Here is a 22,270-nt window from a genome sequence, read left to right on the forward strand (position 1 = left end):
TTGTAAGACTCTTCCTAGTGTTACTGTTTGTAAGAGGAAACAAACAAACAAAATTCCAAAAGAATGAAGAGACTTTCTAAGAATCAAGAGACCAAAGTTGGGCTTCCCTGGTGGCGCAGTGGTTGAGAGTCCGCCTGCCGATGCAGGGGACATGGGTTCGTGCCCCGGTCCGGGAGGATCCCATGTGCCGCGGAGGGGCCGGGCCCGTGGGCCGTGGCCGCTGAGCCTGCGCGTCCGGAGCCTGTGCTCCGCAACGGGAGAGGCCACAGTGGTGAGAGGCCCGCGTACCGCAAAAAGAGACCAAAGTTAAGACGGTTATGTGATGACTCTCATTCTCCATGGGGTTGCCTCTTCCCCTATCTTCCCCATCACCATTCAGTGCAGTGCTGTCAACCTGTTTTGAGCAGGTTCTTTTTTCCTTCCTCTTAGATAAACTTCTAAGTCTTCCAAATGACCAAAATGCTTATGATGGGGCAAAGGTGAGGTAGTATGCTTGCTACCTTCAGCCATATCCTCTCTTGTCTTCTGGAACTCACACTCTCTCTCAATAAGAATCAGCCTGACTGTGATGGGGATGATACAGATGATTGTCTCGTCTACCTCATCTCTGCTCTGTGTGGAAGGATTTAAGTAAAAACTGGTCCAACCCAGCATCAGAAGTAGAGCAGCAGATCTGCCATTATAATCATTGCCATGGATGCCTAAAGAGGTTTACCTGGGCGTATCCTTTCATCTACACAAAGGAAGAAATTGGGGGTCAAGGAAAGTCATATCATGTTCAAATTTTTTGAATAGGGCTTTCAGTGAAATTAACTATTATGCCAATTACAATGTGTGGCAAGCCACCTAAAATATCATCTGAGGGGAAAAAAGAAACGAGCGAATAATCAAGATTCATAGTATGAATTAAAGTGGTCAAATATAACTTCCAGGTATTTAACACAGCAGATTATTAAATTCAGAAAGCGTATCTCTAAAACTTCTGAACGGCACGAATCGTAATAGATAATTGTGGATTTCTATTTAACTTCACGTGGCTTATGAGTATTAAATACTCTCATGAAGCAAAAAAGGAATAAACCTAGGATTTTTTTACCTGTAGTAACAAAAAGAAAGTATATGATTTTCTTTCTTCCATCAAAAGCTCTCAAACTTCATCAAAAAAATTTTAAATGAGCAGGTAAGGCAAAATTTAAATTATACGATGCAATTTTCTAAAGGGTGCTCCTTTTTTGCTCTCTATTATGAACTCTAACTTCAGTTCCTAAAACCAGATATAACTTATTATTACCAATTCCCTGTGAAATCATCTAACAAGGAAAATATTATACAGTTCAGTCCTTCCAACCACATGGCAAACACTGCTCCTACAGAAGAGAATTCCTGGAACAATACAGAAAGTCCTGTTTTCTCCTTTGAAACCCTCAGGAAATGAAAAAGAAAATTAGCAGTAAGAAAGCATGTCACATTCAAAAGAGCAAAGGAAAGGCATGTGGGTGAACAACTGAAAAGAGACAAAGGCTCTTAGATTTGGATTGTCCTAACACTTACCTGCTTCTAGGGAGAACCGACCTTTTTCTATCCTTACACTTTGTGGAGTTAATTAAGCTGCTGTTTGCTGGGCATCCTATAGTTACAGCCAGTTAATGCTCCAAGAGACCCAGCAGGTTACACTGATCCAACCTCTGTATGTACAAATGAGAAAATGCAGATCTGCAGAGGTGAGGTGACTTGCTCAAGGTCACACAGCTAGTTAATAGCAGAGGGAAGAAGATGCCCCAAATCTCTGCCTGCTGTCACCTCAATAACCTTCAAAATAAACTTGCTGAGAGGGAGATCATTTCAGCACACCAGAAAAGCCACCAGTCTCTTGGAGAGCTATCTCAGCTTGAAGAGTCTGAAAAGCCCACTTGAACCCCAGCTGCCCCTCCAGGCTTTCTTTCAGCATACAGGAGCCTCCCTCTTAAGACGTCTGACACAGCATCAGAATAGCTCAGTAAAGAGCCTGATGAAGGGCAGCCACCAAGAGTTTCTCGGATTCATTCTAGCTATTGTGCTTGCTGGTGAAAGGAAGTATATAACTGGACTTGCAACAGTTTTACTGAAAAACAGAATATTTAATAAGTCAAAACTGTACAAGAAAATACTTGGAATAAACCCAGGAAAACAATACCCATCTATTGAGTTCCTAGTATCTGAAAACCACCCAGCTAGGTCCTGTGAGAGAACAAAGGAACAGTTCCTTGAAGGTAGGGACTTCCAATGGGGTATAAGCAGAAAGACAAGAAAATCGCAATAATAATGTAATCTGTTTGTTAAGGATTAAGAACATTTTATGAGGCAAATCCTCCATAAAAAGCACCCTGTTAGTTTTACGCTGATTTCTGGAATACGTTCAATATAAAAACCACCATAAACGCTTCTTTTTTTACATATACTACTACTACTGCTTTTTTTTTTTAATGCCAATTACTTCATCTCCTTTGAGTTAATTATTAGTGTCCTAGTCTCTGAAAGATTAGAATAAGTCTCTCTTCTCCTTGTCCTTGAATTGAACGAGAAACTCTGGAGTGGGTGAAAAAGAATGGACCAGATATGACGGTGATTTGAATCAATCCAGTGGAATTTTTTCAACAGCTATTCTATGGGAAGATCGCCATGTGCCAGATACTGAGCTGGGTGGCATCCATCCCCAACCTTAAGGTAGGGGGTAAAGTGGACAAGGAACTAAACCACAATACAATGTAGAAAGCACTATAATAGTACAAAGCACACTGGGGTCCCAACTAATAAAGCAATTAATTCTGCAGGTAATGAGAGGCTAAGGGGAGAGTCAAGGAAGTCTAGAGAGGAAGTAACAATGGCACTAGGAAGCTTTCAAGGAAGAGCGACCAGATGGACAAGAGAAGGTGGCATTTCAGGCAGAGGAAACAAGTTCCACAATGACACAGAGTGAAGGGAACATGTATTGAGGGAAAAGCAAATGGTCTGGTGGAGCCTGACCCTAGATTTCATGGAGAAGTGTCTCGCTACACAACCAGAAAGGGAATTGGAGCCACACGGCAAAGGCTTTTTTATGACCTTCGAAGAAGTTTAGACTTGTAGATGTGGACAGTGCAAAACCATGAGAGGTTTTGGTTTTGGTTTTGGTTTTGTTTTGATCACATTTTTTAAAGTGTGTAATTCCTTGTCCTTTAGTACGTTGTACAACCATCCCCACTATCTATCTCCAGAACATAGGTATCAACCCAAAAGAAAACCCTATACCCATGAAGCGGTCACTCCACATTCCTCCTTCCTTGTTTTCTGTCTCTATGGATTGGCTTATCCTGGATATTTCATATAAATGGAATCTTACAATACTTTGCCTTTTGTGTCTGGCTTGTTTCACCGAGCACAGTGTTTTCACGGTTCATCCGTGTTGTGGCATGTACCAGTACATCGTTCCTTTTCATAGCTGAGTAATGTTCCATTATATAGACATAGCACATTTTGTTTATCCATTCATCAACTCATGGACATTTGGGTTGTACCCACCTTTTGGCTATTATGAACAGTGCTGCTATGAACATTCATGTATAAGTTTTTGTTTGAGTCCCTATTTTCCATTCCAGGGTATATTCCATTCTAGGGTATATTCCTAGGAGTGGAACTGCTGGATCATTGAGTCAGTCTATTTTTAACTTATTGGGGAATCCATCAGACCGTGATTTTTAATCAAAGGAAAGACATGATACGATTTTATATTAGAAAGATAAACCTGATAGATATTTAAAGAAACAAGATCCCAGAGAGCTGGTTCCCCAAAGATCCACCAAATAGTTGTTCATTTGCTCCTTCCTGCTTTCCTCTCTTTCCTTCCTCCTCACTTGCTTTTTTTCTTTTTGAACCTACAAATTGGCATGCAATCTGGTGGTCCAAATATATGTCCTCCCACATACCTTGTGGCTCTACACCATCTTTTGAGGCTTCTATGCTAACACCCTGCTAGCTCAGCCCATCTGCAATAGTTCAGATTGTTTTCTTGCTTTGTAATTCCTGCTCTAAAGAGGTATCCAGCTTTAATAAATAGGCCTCTCAGTTTCAAATGAGAGGTCCAAGAAGAGCATAGCAATTCCATCAGGAAAGGTGAAGTGCCCTGGAGTGGTCTGACTCGAACATTCCTGCCGAGATGCCTGAGCTCCATCAGAACACACTCTCCCTCCATCCCACTCCTCCAAACACAGAATCATATGTTGCTAAATAACCACTTCCTCAGGTGGCCTTCCAGGTGTGTAACAACACTGACCTCATCAGTACAGTGTGTATCAAATGAATAACAACTGCACTATCAGATCTTGGAGTACATCAAAATCCCCTAAAATGCACAGTTTTGAACATTTTACATCCTTTTTTTTTCCCCGTACGCGGGCCTCTCACTGTTGTGGCGTCTCCTGTTGTGGAGCACAGGCTCCGGACGCGCAGGCTCAGCGGCCATGGCTCACGGGCCCAGCCGCTCCGCGGCATGTGGGATCTTCCCGGACCGGGACACGAACCTGTGTCCCCTGCATCGGCAGGCGGACTCTCAACCACTGCGCCACCGGGGAAGCCCTACGCTCATTTTAAGAATGGTTTAGGAAAAAGGGGCATGGCCTCTCTCTCCTGCTTTAGTAGCCTTTGAACTATTGCTATGTGATGAAGTGACTGACACTCCTGCTGACGACCAGCAAGAGACAAGCCTGAAGCCCCTGTTGCGACAACTAAAGCCCAACAGAATTCAATCTTTAATTAACCAGCCCAGGTACAGGCTTCCTCCAGAGTTCTTGTTATGGGAGATGATACACTTTCCTTGTAGGTTAAGCCATTTTTATTTGGGTTTTCTACTATTCGGCACTAAAAGATCCTTAACTGATAAACCCACATATGTGAGTGGATGAATGTTTATCAAGCACTTTATTAATTGCATTTAAAAAAATGAGACTGACAACCCAAATTATAATGCTTCATACCTGACCTTTTCAGGAATAAAAACAACTCCGGAAAGCTAGATATATGGGAGAATACTTAGCCAGGGGGGAGAAAAATTAGGTCTGCCATTTTAACCTGCAAATAGAACTGGAAGAGTGCTAAAACAAGAACTGTGTGATAATTTAGGAAATAAAAACATGCTCTAGAAAATACCTATGCCACAAATTTCCGAAATGAAAATCTGGGGCATATTAGTAAGAAGCATCAATTTCTCCCATGGCATATAATCAAATATGACTGCAGAATCCTCTTGTATGTGTGGTTTACTGAATAGTCAGCTACTCTGTTTAACGGCTTTCAGGGGCTCTCAGACAGATTTATTTCAAGAACTCTGTCACACTTGGAGGGCAAACAAAACTGTGACCTTTTATGATTTCTCCTGTCATTTTTTTTTAACTTTCTCAAATCAGGTATGTTGGGACCTGTTCATAAGGCCAACAGGTAATGAGTTATTAATACAGCTCCCAATTTCCAAATCAGTGGTGGTGCCTGGGGACGACTTTGGGAGACTGAAGTACGCATGCTCACAGTGTCCACCAGCTCCCTGTACCAGCCTCACCCCTGAAAAACACACAACCTGGATAAAGCCGCCACTCCCACAGCCAATCAGATGCCTGTCTCTAAGCCTCCTCTATACAAGATCAAAGGGCCTCCCCTGTCCAAAAGCTAGACTCCGTTTTATAAATTAAAACTGATCGAGATTATGCTGATAACAACATGCCCTCCGTCACAGGCATTCTGAAAACACGCGCTCAGAGAGAAAAGGAGGGAGTCAGAGCTGGTGTGCTAGGAATTGCATGTAATTGACAGAAGTCTGTAGGGCACATGAAAATCCTCTATCACGGCATCACAGGAAAAAAAATTAGGTGAGGATCACGGCTCAAAGTTCCTTTCAACTCTGTGAATCTTTGATTCTACATGTGCTTACCCATTTTCCTCCAACCAATCTGAGTTTCTTTCAGAAAGAAAAGGTAACACTGAGGAAAAAAGGAAAGAAATACATGACTTTGAGGCTTCTTCAGCAGACATCTTCTGGCTGGATTTTATCTTTTACTGCTGAATAGTAAACAGTTTCCTTGTGCCCTTTTTGTTTTGTTTGTTTCAAACACCCGAACAGAAAGACAGTATTTTTCAGAAACGTTCCTGTCAGCAGTCACTGTCGCTTCTCCTGCCACTCTAGTTCAGCCTAGCTCTATATTTGTCTAGTATTTGTTCGTTTTAGCTTCTTTCAACCAACACTTCCATTGTCTGAACACCAAACAAACTCTCCCTAAAATATGTTAGATGCTAAGGATTAAATCACCTGGAATAAGTGATTAAGTATCAGGGGCATAAAACAAACATACTGAGCTTCAATTGGCCCACACTCAATTATTATCATTGACCATTGTATTTTTAGTTTCTTCCCCCCTTACAGTTTATCTTCCACTAGGTCAAACTGTCTCTCTGATGATGAGTTCCATAATTTTTCAAACCCATGACAAGTGATCGATTCTGTTGCTTTTCAGGATAACCTCCTTGAGTAGCATTTAACAGGATGCCCATGCTGAAAAATTCCATGACAACTGTAAACATGACTGTAAGCAGTTTTCAAAATTGTGAGAACATAAGAAATGGCATTCGAACTCAAATTAACCAACAGCCCCATCCGCCTGCTCAGACCCTCTTCCTCACTACTCTGGGGGTCCTTAGAGAAAGCACAACCTCACGGGGCAAGGAGGATACCGCACCCGTGTTTTTCACTGAGCAGCCTCTTCTCTGCAAAAGCAATTCGTTTCAACACTCATTAGTAACATTTGTTGACTGATTTCTGAGTGAAGCAAATGTTTACATCCCCCGCACCAAACAAAAATTCCTTAAAATGTAGACAAGAGAGATCCAAGTCACATACAGCCTCCCACCCCTACCCTCACGCCCCACTCTCCCAATCTTGCCTGCTATAGACGCTAAGGATACAAGTCAGTGCTTACTGGCATGGCAGATGGAGGCATCAGTGTTGATTTACAGTTGAGGTACCTGTCGTAAAGGGACAATGAAGCCTTCTGGAATTATCTATACATCCAGAATTTCCCACATACTTCTCGAATCGCTTCCCCGTCTACCTATGTGGTATCAAATAACCCAGAGAAACCAAAAGGGAACATATTACAACCTTCTGGTCCTTGAAGGAGAAATGAGTTGATTGATTTTTTCCCATGAACAAAATACTTAAAAGTCTGAACACTGGGGGACATCCAGCAAATTACAGAAAATAATTCAGTGTGTCCTCAGTCAGTCAAGATAACGGAAACTGAAATATGGTTTGTATTGTTCCCCTTTTTTCACTTGCTAATGCATTCCCTGATGGGTGTCCCCATGACATTATTATTTGGTCTGCAATCAGCTTATCTGGCTGAGTTACAAGAAAGATGGAGTGCAGCCTGTAGTTTCCCCGTACTCTGCAGCAAACAAAGGCTGTCAGCTTCAAGAGGGCCGATGTGGGCTCTCTCAGGATCCAAGAAGTTCAGCTACATCCTTTTAGTTAAAACTTGCAATAGAACAGATTAATCACTGCAATCACTTTTAACCACAGGGAAACACTGTAAAAGAGTGAAAAAATAAACCATCATAAATTTTACGAGGTTTTGAAGATAAAGTCCATTTTCTACTGAAAAACGCCTTTATTTTGATAAAAATCTTTACAACCAGTTGTGCAAAGCTTTAGACAATAGCAATGGTGTAGTGGGTTTTTCTTATGGGTTTATTTATTTATTTATTTTGCGGTACGCGGGCCCTCACTGTTGTGGCCTCTCCCGTTGTGGAGCACAGGCTCCGGACGCGCAGGCTCAGCGGCCATGGCTCACGGGCCCAGCCGCTCCGCGGCACGTGGGATCTTCCCGGACCAGGGCACGAACCCGTGTCCCCTGCATCGCCAGGCAGACTCTCAACTACTGCGCCACCAGGGAAGCCCTATTTTTATTCTTTTAACCAGCAAATAATACAGGAAAATGGGCCTCAGATGGTCACACAATTGAGTGTCAAAGAAGGACAGTGGAATCTCTCTGAAAGACAAGGTGGACAGACACAAGAAAGATGGACTCAGGAATAAGGACACAGTCAACCCGAGGTCACAGTTTGCTTGGCAGAGGTCAAAGGTCAGTAACCTGGGGTATACCACACTGCAGGCGGGTTCAAAGAGGAAAGGAGCGTTCACCCTTGGTAACTGTTGGGAAAACCCTAGGACCTGCCTAAATTCTTTCAATGTGGCCACTCCCCATGGCCTCCCATTTAGCATTGACACTGGGAGACTCGGTTACTCCCTCAGTGGAACGTAACTTCCAGATGCTCCCCAAACAAAAGCATATCTTCTGTGGTAATCAAGAACGCTTGCAATTATGAGCAGTCTGCCTGATGGGGTTTAACGGCTCATTTTGAGCTTTGAAAAAGAAAAATCAGGAGCTAAGGAAAAAATCACAGCCACTCGGGTATAACTGGTTGTGAACTTTCTATGGCATAGCCAAAAACTCTTCCGTTTTTCCCCTCAAGGCCATTGCTAAATGTTATCCATGAGACATGGTGGATACAAATGGCACTGACTCTGGCAATTTTGATCACAAACCACTTAAAGCACCAACCACTTTTGTGTTAATGAATCACTTTTAAAAGGTGACTTCCCTGTGCAGATGGAAAGAATGGAAGCAAGTATCTTTTTTTTTTGATAGCAGAGAGGCGAGTAAGAATATAATTTCTATGCAAGATAACCTTCAGGAGTGTTAGCAACAGGATGTGTTGAAACATAGGCTATCACACTTGGGTAATGCTGTGCCTAATGTCAGAAATGATACAGAAATAAAATGCATCTTCTTCTCTCCCCTGTGCAAGAAGAATACATGTGATACAACGGTGGCCTGGGAGACCCACCACAGAGGTCAGCCATGATAGTAAACAAACAATCCTCCTTCTTCTGCCAAGATGAGAAGCTCAGCTTTGCTGATGTGCAGTGAGAACAGCAGTCTTCCAAGAGGAGTGTATACATGCCAGGGGGTACACAAGCAGTCCTTTGGAAAGTGTGGGTGAAAATAGTTGAACTTCTTTTTCTGTTTATTACCCCATCCCTTCAAGGTTTGCTTTTGTCTGTGTTTCATGATGTATATGTCAGGACAGTCCATGCACCTAATTTTAAAATGAATAAATATAAATTACATAGAGTGAGGCTGAAGACAAGTTTGGAGACCACTGCCTTGAGAAGTAAAGAAAGAAAAAGGAAGTCTTAATGATACCCCCAGCACCCCCAAAACTGAGGAATCCCTTTGCCAGCAGCATCTTCTGGTCCAAGAGAAGGTCTGAGACCAGTATGTGAACAAATGGGTCAGAGAAGAGAAACAGTGCTTGCCTCTCAGATTTCCCAGATACATCTGCTCTTGGGAGATAATTATTCTAACACAAATGATACTTTGGTCTACAAATGAGCTGAAGAAAATCATCAATCTATTTCTGTGTCAGGTAGAACGTAGTGTGTCCTGTACAGACTATTAATTTCATGGAAAATAAGCCAACAGGGGAAACAGATATATCATTAGCAGAGTGAAGAAGAGACCCAATGAATTCCTACCAATCCTCCTACTTTCTTTTACTTGCAGAGAGAGAAATGACAAAGTATTTATGTCCTACTGTCTTTGATATCTCTGTTTATCTCATTAAAGGAAAAATGCTTCTGAAACCACAAGGACATGCTGTATTTCAAGTTTCAAGAATTCAATCCCAAATGATTTATACAGGTTAACAGTATGCCTACAGAATTAGAATCTTCACATTGCTGAAATTCTATCACTTTTAATTTCATAAAAACAAAACACTACAACATTCATTTTCCTTTTGTTTATTGCAGGCAATATATAATATTAGGATTTGGTTTACATAAACAAAGTACATCTATTTGAAAAATAGTGTTAATTGTTTTTAATGAAATTTTTTAATTAAAATTTTTTTTTCAATTAAAGTTAAGGCTAGTAAGAACAGTTGGCACTTTTGATATCATTTCAATGTCTAACTCCTATTCAAAATTAATTTCTCCAAAGTTCCACATAATGTATTCACAAGACTCTTCAATGTTTATTTATTAAACTCAGTGTTTTCAGTAACTGAAAGAAGCATTATAGAATGTTTCCAACTGAGTCTCCTTCCATCTGTCCTCCTATTTTACTGTTCAACCAGTAGTTTAAACCTAAGAATTGCACTTGGAACAGAATGGCCGGGCGTCCCCCAAAGGGTACAGCTCTCCATCACTCTGCACTGTATTTTCTGTCACATACTTACCAGCTCTAGCAGCTTGCACAGCGTTCTTCCCACAGCCTACTAAGAATAATGACTGTATAATCCACTAGAAAATAACTCCACCACTTGATATAAACTCTATTAGGGCAGGCGTTTTTATCCATTTTGTTCAATCCTGTATCTTCTATACCTAAAACAATACCTGGCTTTCAATATATATTTATTGAGGGAATAAACTGGATGAATGAAGGAATAAAGAACCTATTCTTTTTTTTTTTTTTGCGTTACACGGGCCTCTCACTGTTGTGGCCTCTCCCGTTGCGGAGCACAGGCTCCGGATGCACAGGCTCAGCGGCCATGGCTCACGGGCCCAGCCGCTCCGCGGCACGTGGGATCTTCCCGGGCCGGGGCACGAACCCGTGTCCCCTGCATCGGCAGGCAGACTCTCAACCACTGCGCCACCAGGGAAGCCCAAGAACCTACTCTTTAAACCCATTCTCTCAAGTTCCTGCCACAAGGCTCCTTCAACTATTCTAGCCGCCCTGTTGCTGGGTGGAGGATGACTTCATTTGCATACTTATCAGAGACTGTCTTTACTGTGACAAGCAAAGCTTCCTTAGCAACAACAGTTAACTGTAAGAAGGGTCTATGTATGGAAGAATAAGTTAGTCAATTGACCAGCTCAAACACAAAAGAATCCCCACATGTGTAGCCGAAATCTCCCTAATATGACCTTGCACATAACAGCCTTTCGATGGGCATTTGTTTTATTGGATAGTAAACTACGATAATATAGTGTGAACTTAATATCTCTACAGCATTTGTAAGTTCCCATGTTATCCCAGTGGGCAAGATAGTGAAATGTGGATTAGTTAATACAGTAAGAGGAAAGACAACGGTATGCAAACCGCGCTGGTGGCTGGTCTTTCGTCAGCCTGGGAGAGTAGCATCGAGTTCTAGTCTTGGTCCTTAATGGATTTATCTATAACTTTACCTCCATTCTTACTGAAGGTCCTGGTTGGAGGTCCAATCTAGGGGAGACCTTCTAGGGTCACTCTGGGCTAGAAGTAAACAGAATCATAATGAAAGGGTGACAATCAGAGTTTGATGATTTTCCCAAATACTTGTCCCAATGAGACCGCTGCTCTTCTGGCTCACGTGATTTCTCTTAAGTAGATGAACACTACAGAGCCTATATGCTACACTTCTAAGCCAATCTCTTATTCTCCACATTGTCTGTTTCTTTTTCCTCTCCATCTCTCAGAAATAGTTTCCCAGCCTCCAGGAAATGCAAACAATTCCAATTGTGAGAGGTCTTCCGTATTATCAACTCTACATTTTCCCCTCTGTAACTTTCACCCACCTCCTGGCTTTGTTTTTGCGGTACGCGGGCCTCTCACTGTTGTGGCGTCTCCCGTTGCGGAGCACAGGCTCCAGACGCGCAGGCTCAGCGGCCATGGCTCACGGGCCCAGCCGCTCCGCGGCATGTGGGATCTTCCCGGACCGGGACACGAACCCATGTCCCCTGCATAGGCAGGCGGACTCTCAATCACTGAGCCACCAGGGAAGCCCCCACCTCCTGGCTTTGTGCTCTAAGTCCACACGAAGAAAGGCTGACCTCTTTTTCCCTCAAAAGCTCATTAAGTATGTCAGGCACTTCTTGTGGCCCTTTCCACCCCTCCCCACTCTCCCATCTGAGTCTACTTTTCTTCATTTCCTATCGTTAACATTTCTAAATCTTAGGACTCATAAGGTAGTTCAGAGAAGAAAGTAAGAATGAAATGTGGGACCCTAGTTGTCCAAATTTTTAAATTAGATGTCATGTTGATTTCTAGTTATACAGGGCTCATTTAAGAAATTCATACCACAGCCACAGATGTCAAAATACACCACAAATGCCAAATTCATATCACAGATGCCAAAACAAAGGTAATAATGTTTACCTAACGTGGGTGTCAAAATCATCTGTTGAAATTATTCTTAGAATCACAGAATTTTAAAGCTGTTCATTTCACCCATTCATCTCACAGATGATGAAACTGAGATCTAGAAGAGTTATGTAGGTAGCCCAAGGTAGATGAGTAGCAATACTGAAAGTACTTGAGGCCCTTCTGGCCATCTCCCAAACAACAAATTATGATCAAGGACGTAACGTACTGAACGTCTGTCATTTCATCCAAACTCCTCATGTCAATAATGTCAGGGCGTTAACTTCCCAGGAAGCTAAATTTACATTGCTATTAGTACAACAATGACAGATTTTAGAACTAGAAAATCCCCTAAAGAACAGTGAGCCTTCCTACTATGAACTAGAAAACTGAAGGCCAAGGAGGCCTGGACACTTGTTGGAGGAAGCCCTGCGATTTAGCAGTAGAGCCAGCAATGGAGCCCAGGTCTTCTGATGACAACCTAGAACCCTTTAGTATCCTACAAAAAGGATTAGCTAAACACCATCAGTATTACAAATCTGAGATCGTTTTTCTTTTTTTTTTTTTTGCGGTACGCGGGCCTCACTGCTGTGGCCTCTCCCGTTGTGGAGCACAGGCTCCAGATGCGCAGGCTCAGCGGCCATGGCTCACGGGCCCAGCCTCTCCGCGGCACGTGGGATCCTCCCAGACCGGGGCACGAACCCGTGTCCCCTGCATCGGCAGGCGGACTCTCAACCGCTGCGCCACCAGGGAAGCCCTGAGATTGTTTTAATACAAACTTGCATTTATGACTAGAAAACTATAATTCTTTTAATTAGCACACAAGTTCTGTCTTAGGAAAGTGCTAGGCTGGACAACTGTGTGTCAGAAAGGTGTAGAAGAAGGGAGTCAACAGTGCGGGGGAGGTTGGATTGAATGACCACTAAAGTCCCTTCAGCCTCCAGGATTATTCGATTCTGAGCTTCCCTGGAGCTCGGCACCTCAGCTAGCCAGCCCAGGTGGGGAGGTGGGGAATGTGCAAGTGTCCTGTGGGACACCCTCTCCTGCCTGCCATTGGATTGAATGAACTCTACCCTGCTGTTTCGGGCGTTATTCTATATCCAGATTACATGCAATCACTTACTCTCGGCAGAGGAAGAGCGTAAGGAGATGCAGCTCTGTCATTTCCAAAGACAGACTGCACTGCTAAACTTTCAAAATTGCCTTGCCTAAACGAGCATTCCATAACCGAACCTCCAAACTCAGCTTTTACAGTTTGTTCATGTACCATCAAAATTAATTATGCAGCATCTTCACGAGGAGAAATCGGATTTGGATGTGAGTTAGGAGAGGAAAGAATACAGCGCCCTTCCCAAAGGAAGGTTAGTGTATCTGCTTCCCCCCAAGAGCGCTGGAGTCCTTCCACACACAGACAGATTTCAGATGGCAGTCCCCAGCTGAGCTAGCCATGGGAAGGAAGAAGTTGACATGTTTGAGAAATGAGGAATACGCCAACGAACAACACTCTCAGGCCAACATGTTATTAACCCCCTCCTTTCCATGTAATTCCATTCCAAACTGGAATTCAACACAAATCTGCTTCTTTGCTTTCCTGAATGGCTACTAAATCTTTAAATGTACTGATTTTAGACGTCTTCTTTTTTCGCAATAATGAGTCCCAGGAAAGAAGGTGGGTTGTTTTATTTTTTCCGTCTCAGAGAAAAAGAATTTGTAATAAGGGTCAAGCTCGGAAAGTTAGAAGGAAGCCTCAGCAGTAGGACTGTCACATTGAATATTCTTACATGAATGACATTTACCAAAAAAAATTCAAACGATCCGATTACGCACATGGGAGCCAGGTGTCACCTAGACCTCAGAAGAGCAAATTGATGCTCTACAACTCAGTGTCAAATAACAAAACAACAACAAAAACAGCCTTACGAGGTATCACAAATTTAAGAGAGAGTGATTCTGTAGAGACTCCATGTGCAAATACGGAAAGCTCTACTTTAAAAGGCTTGGACCGGTTTTCCACTCTCCTCGCCCTGGTGTGACTAGCCTAAGGATGATGTGCCCAGTCATCAGGAAGGCTGGAAAAAAGTAGATGTCCTATCAGCATTCAGCTGCCTCCACCAATGCATTAATGTTATCTGAGGTCTAACCCAAAGGAACCCTGCACTTCGGGGGTTTAAGAGGAAGGTTCCTCCCGCCTCCTGAGCTCCCCATTAGCCTGCCAGGCTGGCATACCACATCAGTCCCGTCTGCCACCAACATCAGCACAATACAAGAAAAAGCCCTTTTCCTCCTCTTCTGAGGTTTGCACCACTTTTCCTTCAAAGGTATTTCTAAAAGGAAAGTACAACTTAAGGGAAGGAGCCCAACTGGGAAAGGTCGGGTCTTTTTGATGTTTACCTTCCCGGGGAGCAGCGTCCAGAAAACAGACCCGTGCGTTCCAAGTCAGGCACGTGTACAAAGACAGCGAAGGACGAGAGGCGAGGAGAAGGGGGGGAAAGGAGGCCAAGGAAGCAAAGGAGATAGAGGCGGGGGGCTGAAGCCCAGACTTGAGGGAAGACGGGAAAAGGAAAAGGAGGATGGAGAGGAAAGAAGAGAGCCGGGGAAAGAAAGAGGAGCGGGAGAGAACAAGGGAGGGACGGGGAAAGAAAGAGAGAGGGGAGGGGTAAAAAAAGGAGGCGGCGGGGGAGACGAAAGAATGTGCCGGGGACGCGGCGGGGAGGCGGCCGCGGGGACAGGCGCGCCCCTGGGGAGCCGCGGGCTGCGCTCCACACGCGGGCGCCCGGGGCGCAGGGCGCGCCCGCCGCTCACCTTTCAGGATGAGGGTGTCGATGTCCCGGTCGATGCCCAGGAAGTAGCACTTCCTCCAGAGGCCCGAATAGGTGGCGAAGAGCGGCCGGCCGCACTCGGCGTCCAGCCCACCGAGCCCCAGCAGCGAGCGCCAGGACTCGGGGTCGGCGCGCCCGGGGCCGCCCGGGAGCAGCCGGCGCCCGAGGGGGGGCGAGTCCCGCAGCGGCAGGTGAGATAGCGGCATCAGGCGGTTCTTCTGGTCCGGGGGGTCGGCGCCCGCGCGGCTGCGCTCGCAGCTCTCCTTGTGGCGCCGGGGGTCGGTCTCGTACCAGTGGTCGGTGAAGATGGCCGTGACCAGCAGCCCCAGGGAGCAGAGGCTGAGGCCGAGGCTGAGCGCCGTGACGAGCGCCCGCGGCTCCATGGCTGCCCGCCCCGCCGCGGCCGCCGGTGGGCTCGCGCGCCGCCGCCAGACACAATGCACTTGGCCTCCGCTCGCTCCGCGCTCCCCCACCTGCCCCCCACCTCCCGCCCGCCCTCGGCTCCCGGCCCGGCGCGCTCCCTCCTCGGCTCCCTTTCGACCGCGCGCCCGCCCCCTCCCCGGTCCGCCGCTCCGCGCCTCCCCGAGCCTCGAGCGCTCCCTCGCCCCCCGCCTCTCCCGCAGCCCCTTCGCCTCCCTCCCGGCGCCGCCACCCCCGCGCACCCCTGTGCCCGCTCTGCACCTCGCGACCAACCCGTCCTCCCTGCTCTCCCGCGATCCCCTTCCCTTGTGGATCCCTCCTCGCCGCCCTCACTTCTCCCTCGTCCCTTCCTCTCTCCTCTTCACCCTGTCCCTACTTTCCCCCTACTTTTCTTCAACTCTTCCTCCCTCTCTTTTCGTCCCTCTGTTGGCCTCCTCCTTGTCGCTTTCTGTCGCTGCCCTGGACGCGATGTTTCTCTCCAGCTACCCCCGAGCACACTGCCTGCCGTCCTCTCCCCTCCAACGACCTGAAAAGACATCCACCAACATCAGACCTAGTCTTGTCACTTGTCCAAGTTGGTGTTGATCAGTGTCGCGTTTTCTACCCAGAAACAAATCCCATCCGGGTCGGGCTGCGTGGTGGTATTTAACTCTTAGGAATCTCGATCTGGAGACGAAGACCCTTTCTCCGTCCTCCTGAAGGATGCAGCCTCGGAGACCCCTCGGCAGCTCTGTCTCCCTGTCATCCTCCCTTTCTCTCTCACTTGCCCACGGCAGCCTCTCAGCGCTCTCTCCGCTCCAGCCCCTCTTCTGAAAGAAAGGCACCGAGCGTCGCTGGAGCCATAGGTCTCTAGGGCCAGAGATTTTCTCCCACTCCAGCCTGCTCGGAGATGGACTTCTTTTTCGTTGACCACCTCCATCTCCCGCCGGAGTGACGGCCTCCTGGCATTTCTAGAAGCGCACAGGATCAATAAGCCCTTGCAATGGCACCTGCTCTGTGAGGTGATTACTGCCTTTGAATAAAGAAAGCCCTTAGTAATAAATCAGAGGAATGATTTGTTTTTTATCTCCTGTGCAAGTTTCTTGCATGGACTGTGAGGGTCAGCAGCGAAGCAAAGTCAACATCTCAGCTTGCTTCTGTTTTCCAGGGCACTGGGCAGTCGCAGATGTTAATTCGGAGAATGGCAGGCAGATTCGCATTTTCTAAAATGAGGAAACGTTCGTTAGGACTCAGGGTCCTGAGTTAATTGTGTTGTGCAGCCTCACGACAAAGGAGCAATACCCTCGTGCTACTTAGTGCCCTTGGGGCTACATCACAGACAGAAAACCATGCTGCGTGAGCCCAGGGATGCCAATTCTTGTGTTCTTATGCTGTGAAATATTAATGATCAAAAGATGATGAGGCATTCATTAGATGCTGAATATCATTACTCCACGATTTAATGGGACTTACTAATTAGTGCCCCACATCAATTGGTATGAATGTGATTTATATATTTCCTCTGAAATGACATCTGTAAGGGTGATATAAGAAACTTGCTGGGATTTATTTTCGTTGCTGTTTGTACTCAGCATCTTCAGAGGGTTTATTTCCCATGAAGACTGTGTACCTCTCCTGAGCACCTCCGTTCACAGATAGATCACGTAAGCAAATCCTTCAGTCATACTGGATGCCCCGTGCCCATTTCTGCTGACCTGACAATGTGAATTATTACTTGAATTTTATCACAGCTTCAGCAAGATCTATGGTGAGCTTCAGTCTAATTAAGGAAGACAAAGAATTATAATTTTAGTGTTCCTCTCACCTATAAGCTTTTCCTTAACAGGAACCGCTAAGCTCATCAAAGGAGTCTTATCTGGATTTACACAAAAATGATGAGACTTAGAAGCTCTCTTTTATTTATACTCTCTCTATACTATGTGTAAATTCCTAAATCTTTATGGATACAGAGAGAATATCTTTAACTGTGAGCCCACGGCCGATATCTGAAATTCGCTCAAGTTGTCATGTGTCCTTTTATTTTTTAAAACACCTCTTGAGATAAAGATATTAGATAAAGATATTACAAACCCTACAAGTTCCAAGGGTGGTCAAACCTTTAGCAACTCTTCACCCCCTTTTCAAACCCTGAGGTACTCTAAGAAAAAAATATTCTGCCACATTTCAGAGTCATCTGATTATCTTCACACAATAACCGTGCCCCGACTGGGGCTGACAGAAGGAAACCTCTTTTTCAGGCACTTATATTTAACTTAAAAGAAAATAATGTTCTGCTTCATTTTCCTAGCCAGAACCCTTGATCACACCCTTCTCAGAAAATAGCACGATCCTTGAAGTTTATTTATGTCTATGTTGAAGACCAGTCTCAGCATATAATCCAAAGGTTACTATGTGATGGATTACCCTTGACAATATTCCATAAAAAATGTCACACGTTACAAATATGGGCCAGCAGCATGTAATGAGAGCACTGCCTCTGCTGGTGTAGCATTAACAGCATCAGCGGGATGTGACATATGATGTATATACAGGTTTTGCTACAGCAACTGCCTATCGTTCCATCCACGTTCTTAAATCTTCTCTTTTGGATATTTCCAACAATGAACTATCACCCACGAGCCCCACTCTGTTAAGGGAGTGGGAAATACAAAGATGAATCAATGGTTCCCATCTTCTGGATGCTCCCAGTCTAGTGGTGAGAGACAGACACATAGATTTTTCTGTGCACTGTAGCACAAAGCAGAACAAAGTGTGTGGCAACGTGGACAATGAAAAGACCAACCACCTGGGGAAGTCAGGAAGGCTACTTAGAGGCAGTAACTTTTGAGTTAACTCTCAAAGGATGAGTTAAACTTTACCAAGAGGACTAGATCAGAGACACTGGCATGCCACTCAATATAAGTCTGACTTACATATCTACCCGACAGATTTGGAGGCTTCCATATTTGAGCCCACTGTAAGAGAAGAATGCTCTTCTGTGTTTTTAAGTCATAAAGTTGACATCTTCTAATCCCTGACCACAAGGAAGGCGAGGAGAAGCAGGAATCTAAGCCAGAGCACGGTCGATGTATGACGGCATTTAGCCTGGCAGGTAGTCAAGATGATGGGAGATCACATACCCAACCAGAACACGGAGGCATGTCTCAGCAGTGCTGAGGGCGGTGCTGTGCCCTCAACGTTTTCAAACTTAGCTTGTTCTTCACTTGTCTTAAATTTCCCTTTGCCATCTCCAGATCTGATATCACCAATATCTCCCTTGGAGAATAACAGTGTCCTAAAACGACAGGGATAGAGCTAGAGAATTTCCACCTGGGCGTTTCACTGTGTTGTAGAACTCAGTATGTCTAAAGGTCAACTCATATTTCCCTGTGGTCCAACTGCCCCTCCTCACTTCTCTCTCTTTCTGGTGTTGACAAGTCAGTCAAGACACTCAGACCCAATATTTTAGAATTCTCTATCGCATTCACAAAGTGGTAGGGATTCTTCCTTTTATAAATGCCTGTATAGCCAATCTTTCCTCTTCATTTCTACCACTTGCTATCACTGTGCCTCTATCACCTCACATCTGGATTATTATTCCAGCTCCCTCCTTGGCCCCAGTGATTCCAGGACAGCTGGGTTCACGGGCAGATCATCCTGCAGTTATCCTGGACACTGATGCCAAATGCATCTTCCTCCAATGTTGTTTTGATGACGTCATCCTTCAGCACCCAACTCTCCTTTCTAGGTTAGAGAGAATTATCCTCTATATTACACTAGAGTCCTTCTTTGTTACTGTCAGTATTCCCGTAGCATTTAAACATCCCAATTTATGTGTTGGCCATGTTTAAATATTGAGAAAACAAAACACTTTTGCCTTCTCCAAACACACTTATCATAATATCTAGGTGCTTTATGACATTCACCGTATTTCTCTACACAGAAAGTTCTTAAATATTTTCTTACAAAAAGGTACACACACACACAGGGAGAGAGAGAGAGAGACAGGGAGAGAGGGGGAGAGGGGGAGAGAGAGAGAGAGAGAGAGAGAGAGAGAGAGAGAGAGAGAGAGATCTCCAATTATCACAGAGCTATGGCAATGATTTATTGACATACCTATGCTAAGCTAACCATGCTAGCCATGAATATTCTAAAAGGCTTTCACCCTTTTGCCCCAGTGCTAAGACCAAAAGCAATATCTTTCCTCATCTCAAACATTTAAATTCCGTAGAATTTACACTATGACGTTTAACCAAAACCACACACTGGACTTCCCTGGTGCCTCAGTGGTTAAGAACCCACCTGCCAGTGCAGGGGACATAGGTTCAAGCCCTGGTCCAGGAAGATCCCACATGCCGCAGAACAACTAAGCCCATGCGCCACAACTACTGAGCCTGTGCTCTAGGGCCCGCGAACCACAACTACTGAGCCTGCGTGCCACAACTACTGAAGCCCATGCGCCTAGAGCCCGTGCTCTGCAACAAGAGAAGCGACCGCAATGAGAAGCCCGCACGCCACAATGAGAGAGTAGCCCCCGCTCGCTGCAACTAGAGAAAGTCCTCCCACAGCAACGAAGACCCAATGCAGCCATAACTAAATTTAATTAATTAATTAATTAAAAAACCAAAACAAAACCACACGCTGGCTCTCAAAAAGAGGAGGGGTTTATTCATGGTACTATCAGACATTTTTCCAGAATTTAATGTAAGGATAGAGTCAATTATGTTATTGATCTACAATATGTCATTTCGGCAAATAATTGAGATATCTTATTTTAACATGATCATTCTAAACTGTTCCCCTCTAACAATTTTATTTTAATTCAATAACATTTCTTGAGCACCTCCAGGGTAAGTTATTGTGCTGGGTCCCACTGCATTATGCAAAGATGAAACGAAACCCATGGCCTGTGCCCTCAGGGAGCTTTAGGTTAGTGGAGGAGAAAGATAGAAATGCAAGAGGCTATAAAGAGGGATGCCTGGACTGAGTGCTGTCGCAGAGGTGCAGACAAAATTCAACAGGGAAACCTAGTGCAGGGAGATCAATTTCCAGTGGGAAGAATATGGTTAAGCCAAGTAGATAGACGCTATCTCAGGGAGGCCTTGGAGGAAACAAGGCATTTTCTGTATATGTGTCAATTTAGTCCGGGGCAAAGCCAAAAGTAAATTTTAGAAGTAGCACCTACCATGGTCCTCCTCTCTACCCCACACATGTGGTAATTCCTCTTGCCATTTTGTCACTAACTGGAAGCCTGGAACCAGAAAATACCACAAAGCCCTGAAATAGATGGTGCCTGATAGTTTCTCATTTCACTGACACACCACGGAATGTCACCGTTCTTTTTCACATTCCTGGATTAAGCTGTTTCCTTTTCGGAGCCTTTAAGCACATATGGTGGAAAAAAAAAAAAAAAAAACACGTTCAAAGAAACCCAAAACCATGTTAAGTCCCACTCAGAGTGTGATGTTTTAGCAGATGGTAGCTCATTATTGCCATACCTAACTGTATTCCCCGCCTTATCTGTGTGTCTGGATACTGGCTTTCTAAGTAGAGGGCTAGTTCAGCTCGTTCAGGCCATGTTTGACAACCAAGGCAGAGCTGGACATAACTAAGATAGGTATCTACTCTCTCCGATGACGCTGCCCAGGTGAACAAAATCTATTCTTTCCAGGTGTCTCTCCTTTTTCTTACCCTTGAACCTCATCTCTGAGTTGTATCTACTCAGAGGCACCAGGATCTGGGGGATACACGTGCACTGGAGTCAGACGACCTATAAATTCCAGACCTACTACTTCTTACCTGCTCATCCTTAGCCAGTTACTCTGAGCAAGTTCTGAAAACCAGGGATATCAACATCTACCTCTCAGGATTCATGAGTCATCATTACCACATGGTAAATATGTTTCCTCCCACTCTTCCCTACTCCATCCACGTAAACACAGAAACATGCTTCAGAAAACCCACAGCCTAATCATATTAAGCCCACGTCATTTAAATGTCATAAATACAAATAGCTAAATAAGTTATTGATGACATGATTTTTTTCATGTTACTTATTATTCATCTTATTCTTGTAGGAGAGGCAACCTACTATTCTTGTTTGTAGTGAGCACCTGTGGGCCAGGGAGAGCGCATTCCCGGGAGAGGGAACTGCCAGTGCAAAGGTCCTGAGGCATGAAAGAGCTCTGTATCACTGGGGAACTGGAAAGACACCACTGTAGCTACAGAGTAGTGAATGAGGCAGTGAGCAGTATGAGATTCAGCTGCAAAGTTGGTCAACAGCCAGTTCACACATGGCCTAGAAGGGCATCCTATGAAGTTTGGACTTCGGTCATAAGAAAACCTTTGCAGAGTTTTAAGGAGGGGAGGGGCACGAGTTGATTCATATATTAAACGTCACAGACGACTAAGTGAAAAATGAACTGGGGCTGGGGATGGCAAGTATGAAAGCAGGGAAACCAGCCAGGAGGCTATTGCAATAGTTCAGACAAGGGATGTTAGTAGCTCAGACTAAAGACACAGCAGTGGAGGAAGAGAGGTGGGTCGAGGTTGAACTCATGGAATTACTGGGAGTCCAGATGAGGAAAAGGAAAAATCAAGAACCAGGCCTACATTTCTGGTTTGAGTGTTTGAATGGCAGTATCATGAAGTGAGGTGTGGAACATTCTTGAGAAAAAAGTAAAAAATTCTGTTTGGGGCATGTTAAGTTTGAGATGCCATTTAGAAATCTCAATTGGATGTATGAATCTGAGAGTAAGGGCAGCAGTCTGGAAGGGAAGATTTCGATTGTGGAATGTCAGCAGATAGGTGTTAAATGCATGTTGATATTTAAATTCGCAGGACTAGGTGAGATTGCTTAGGGGA

The 22,270-nt window shown here is 44.7% G+C and overlaps 1 protein-coding gene across 1 annotated transcript in view; it reads right to left on the reverse strand.

The window, feature by feature from the left end:
- The window catches only part of TMEM178A (transmembrane protein 178A), a 46,615-nt gene extending 31,225 nt beyond the window's left edge, over positions 1–15,390 (reverse strand). Inside the window, exon 1 of the mRNA XM_065891548.1 lies at positions 14,991–15,390. Coding sequence (XP_065747620.1) covers positions 14,991–15,390 — 400 coding nt within the window. The remainder of the gene's footprint in view (positions 1–14,990) is intronic.
- Positions 15,391–22,270: the final 6,880 nt, after the last annotated feature.

Source organism: Phocoena phocoena, chromosome 14 (assembly GCF_963924675.1).
Source record: "Phocoena phocoena chromosome 14, mPhoPho1.1, whole genome shotgun sequence".
Classification (NCBI taxonomy): domain Eukaryota; kingdom Metazoa; phylum Chordata; class Mammalia; order Artiodactyla; family Phocoenidae; genus Phocoena; species Phocoena phocoena.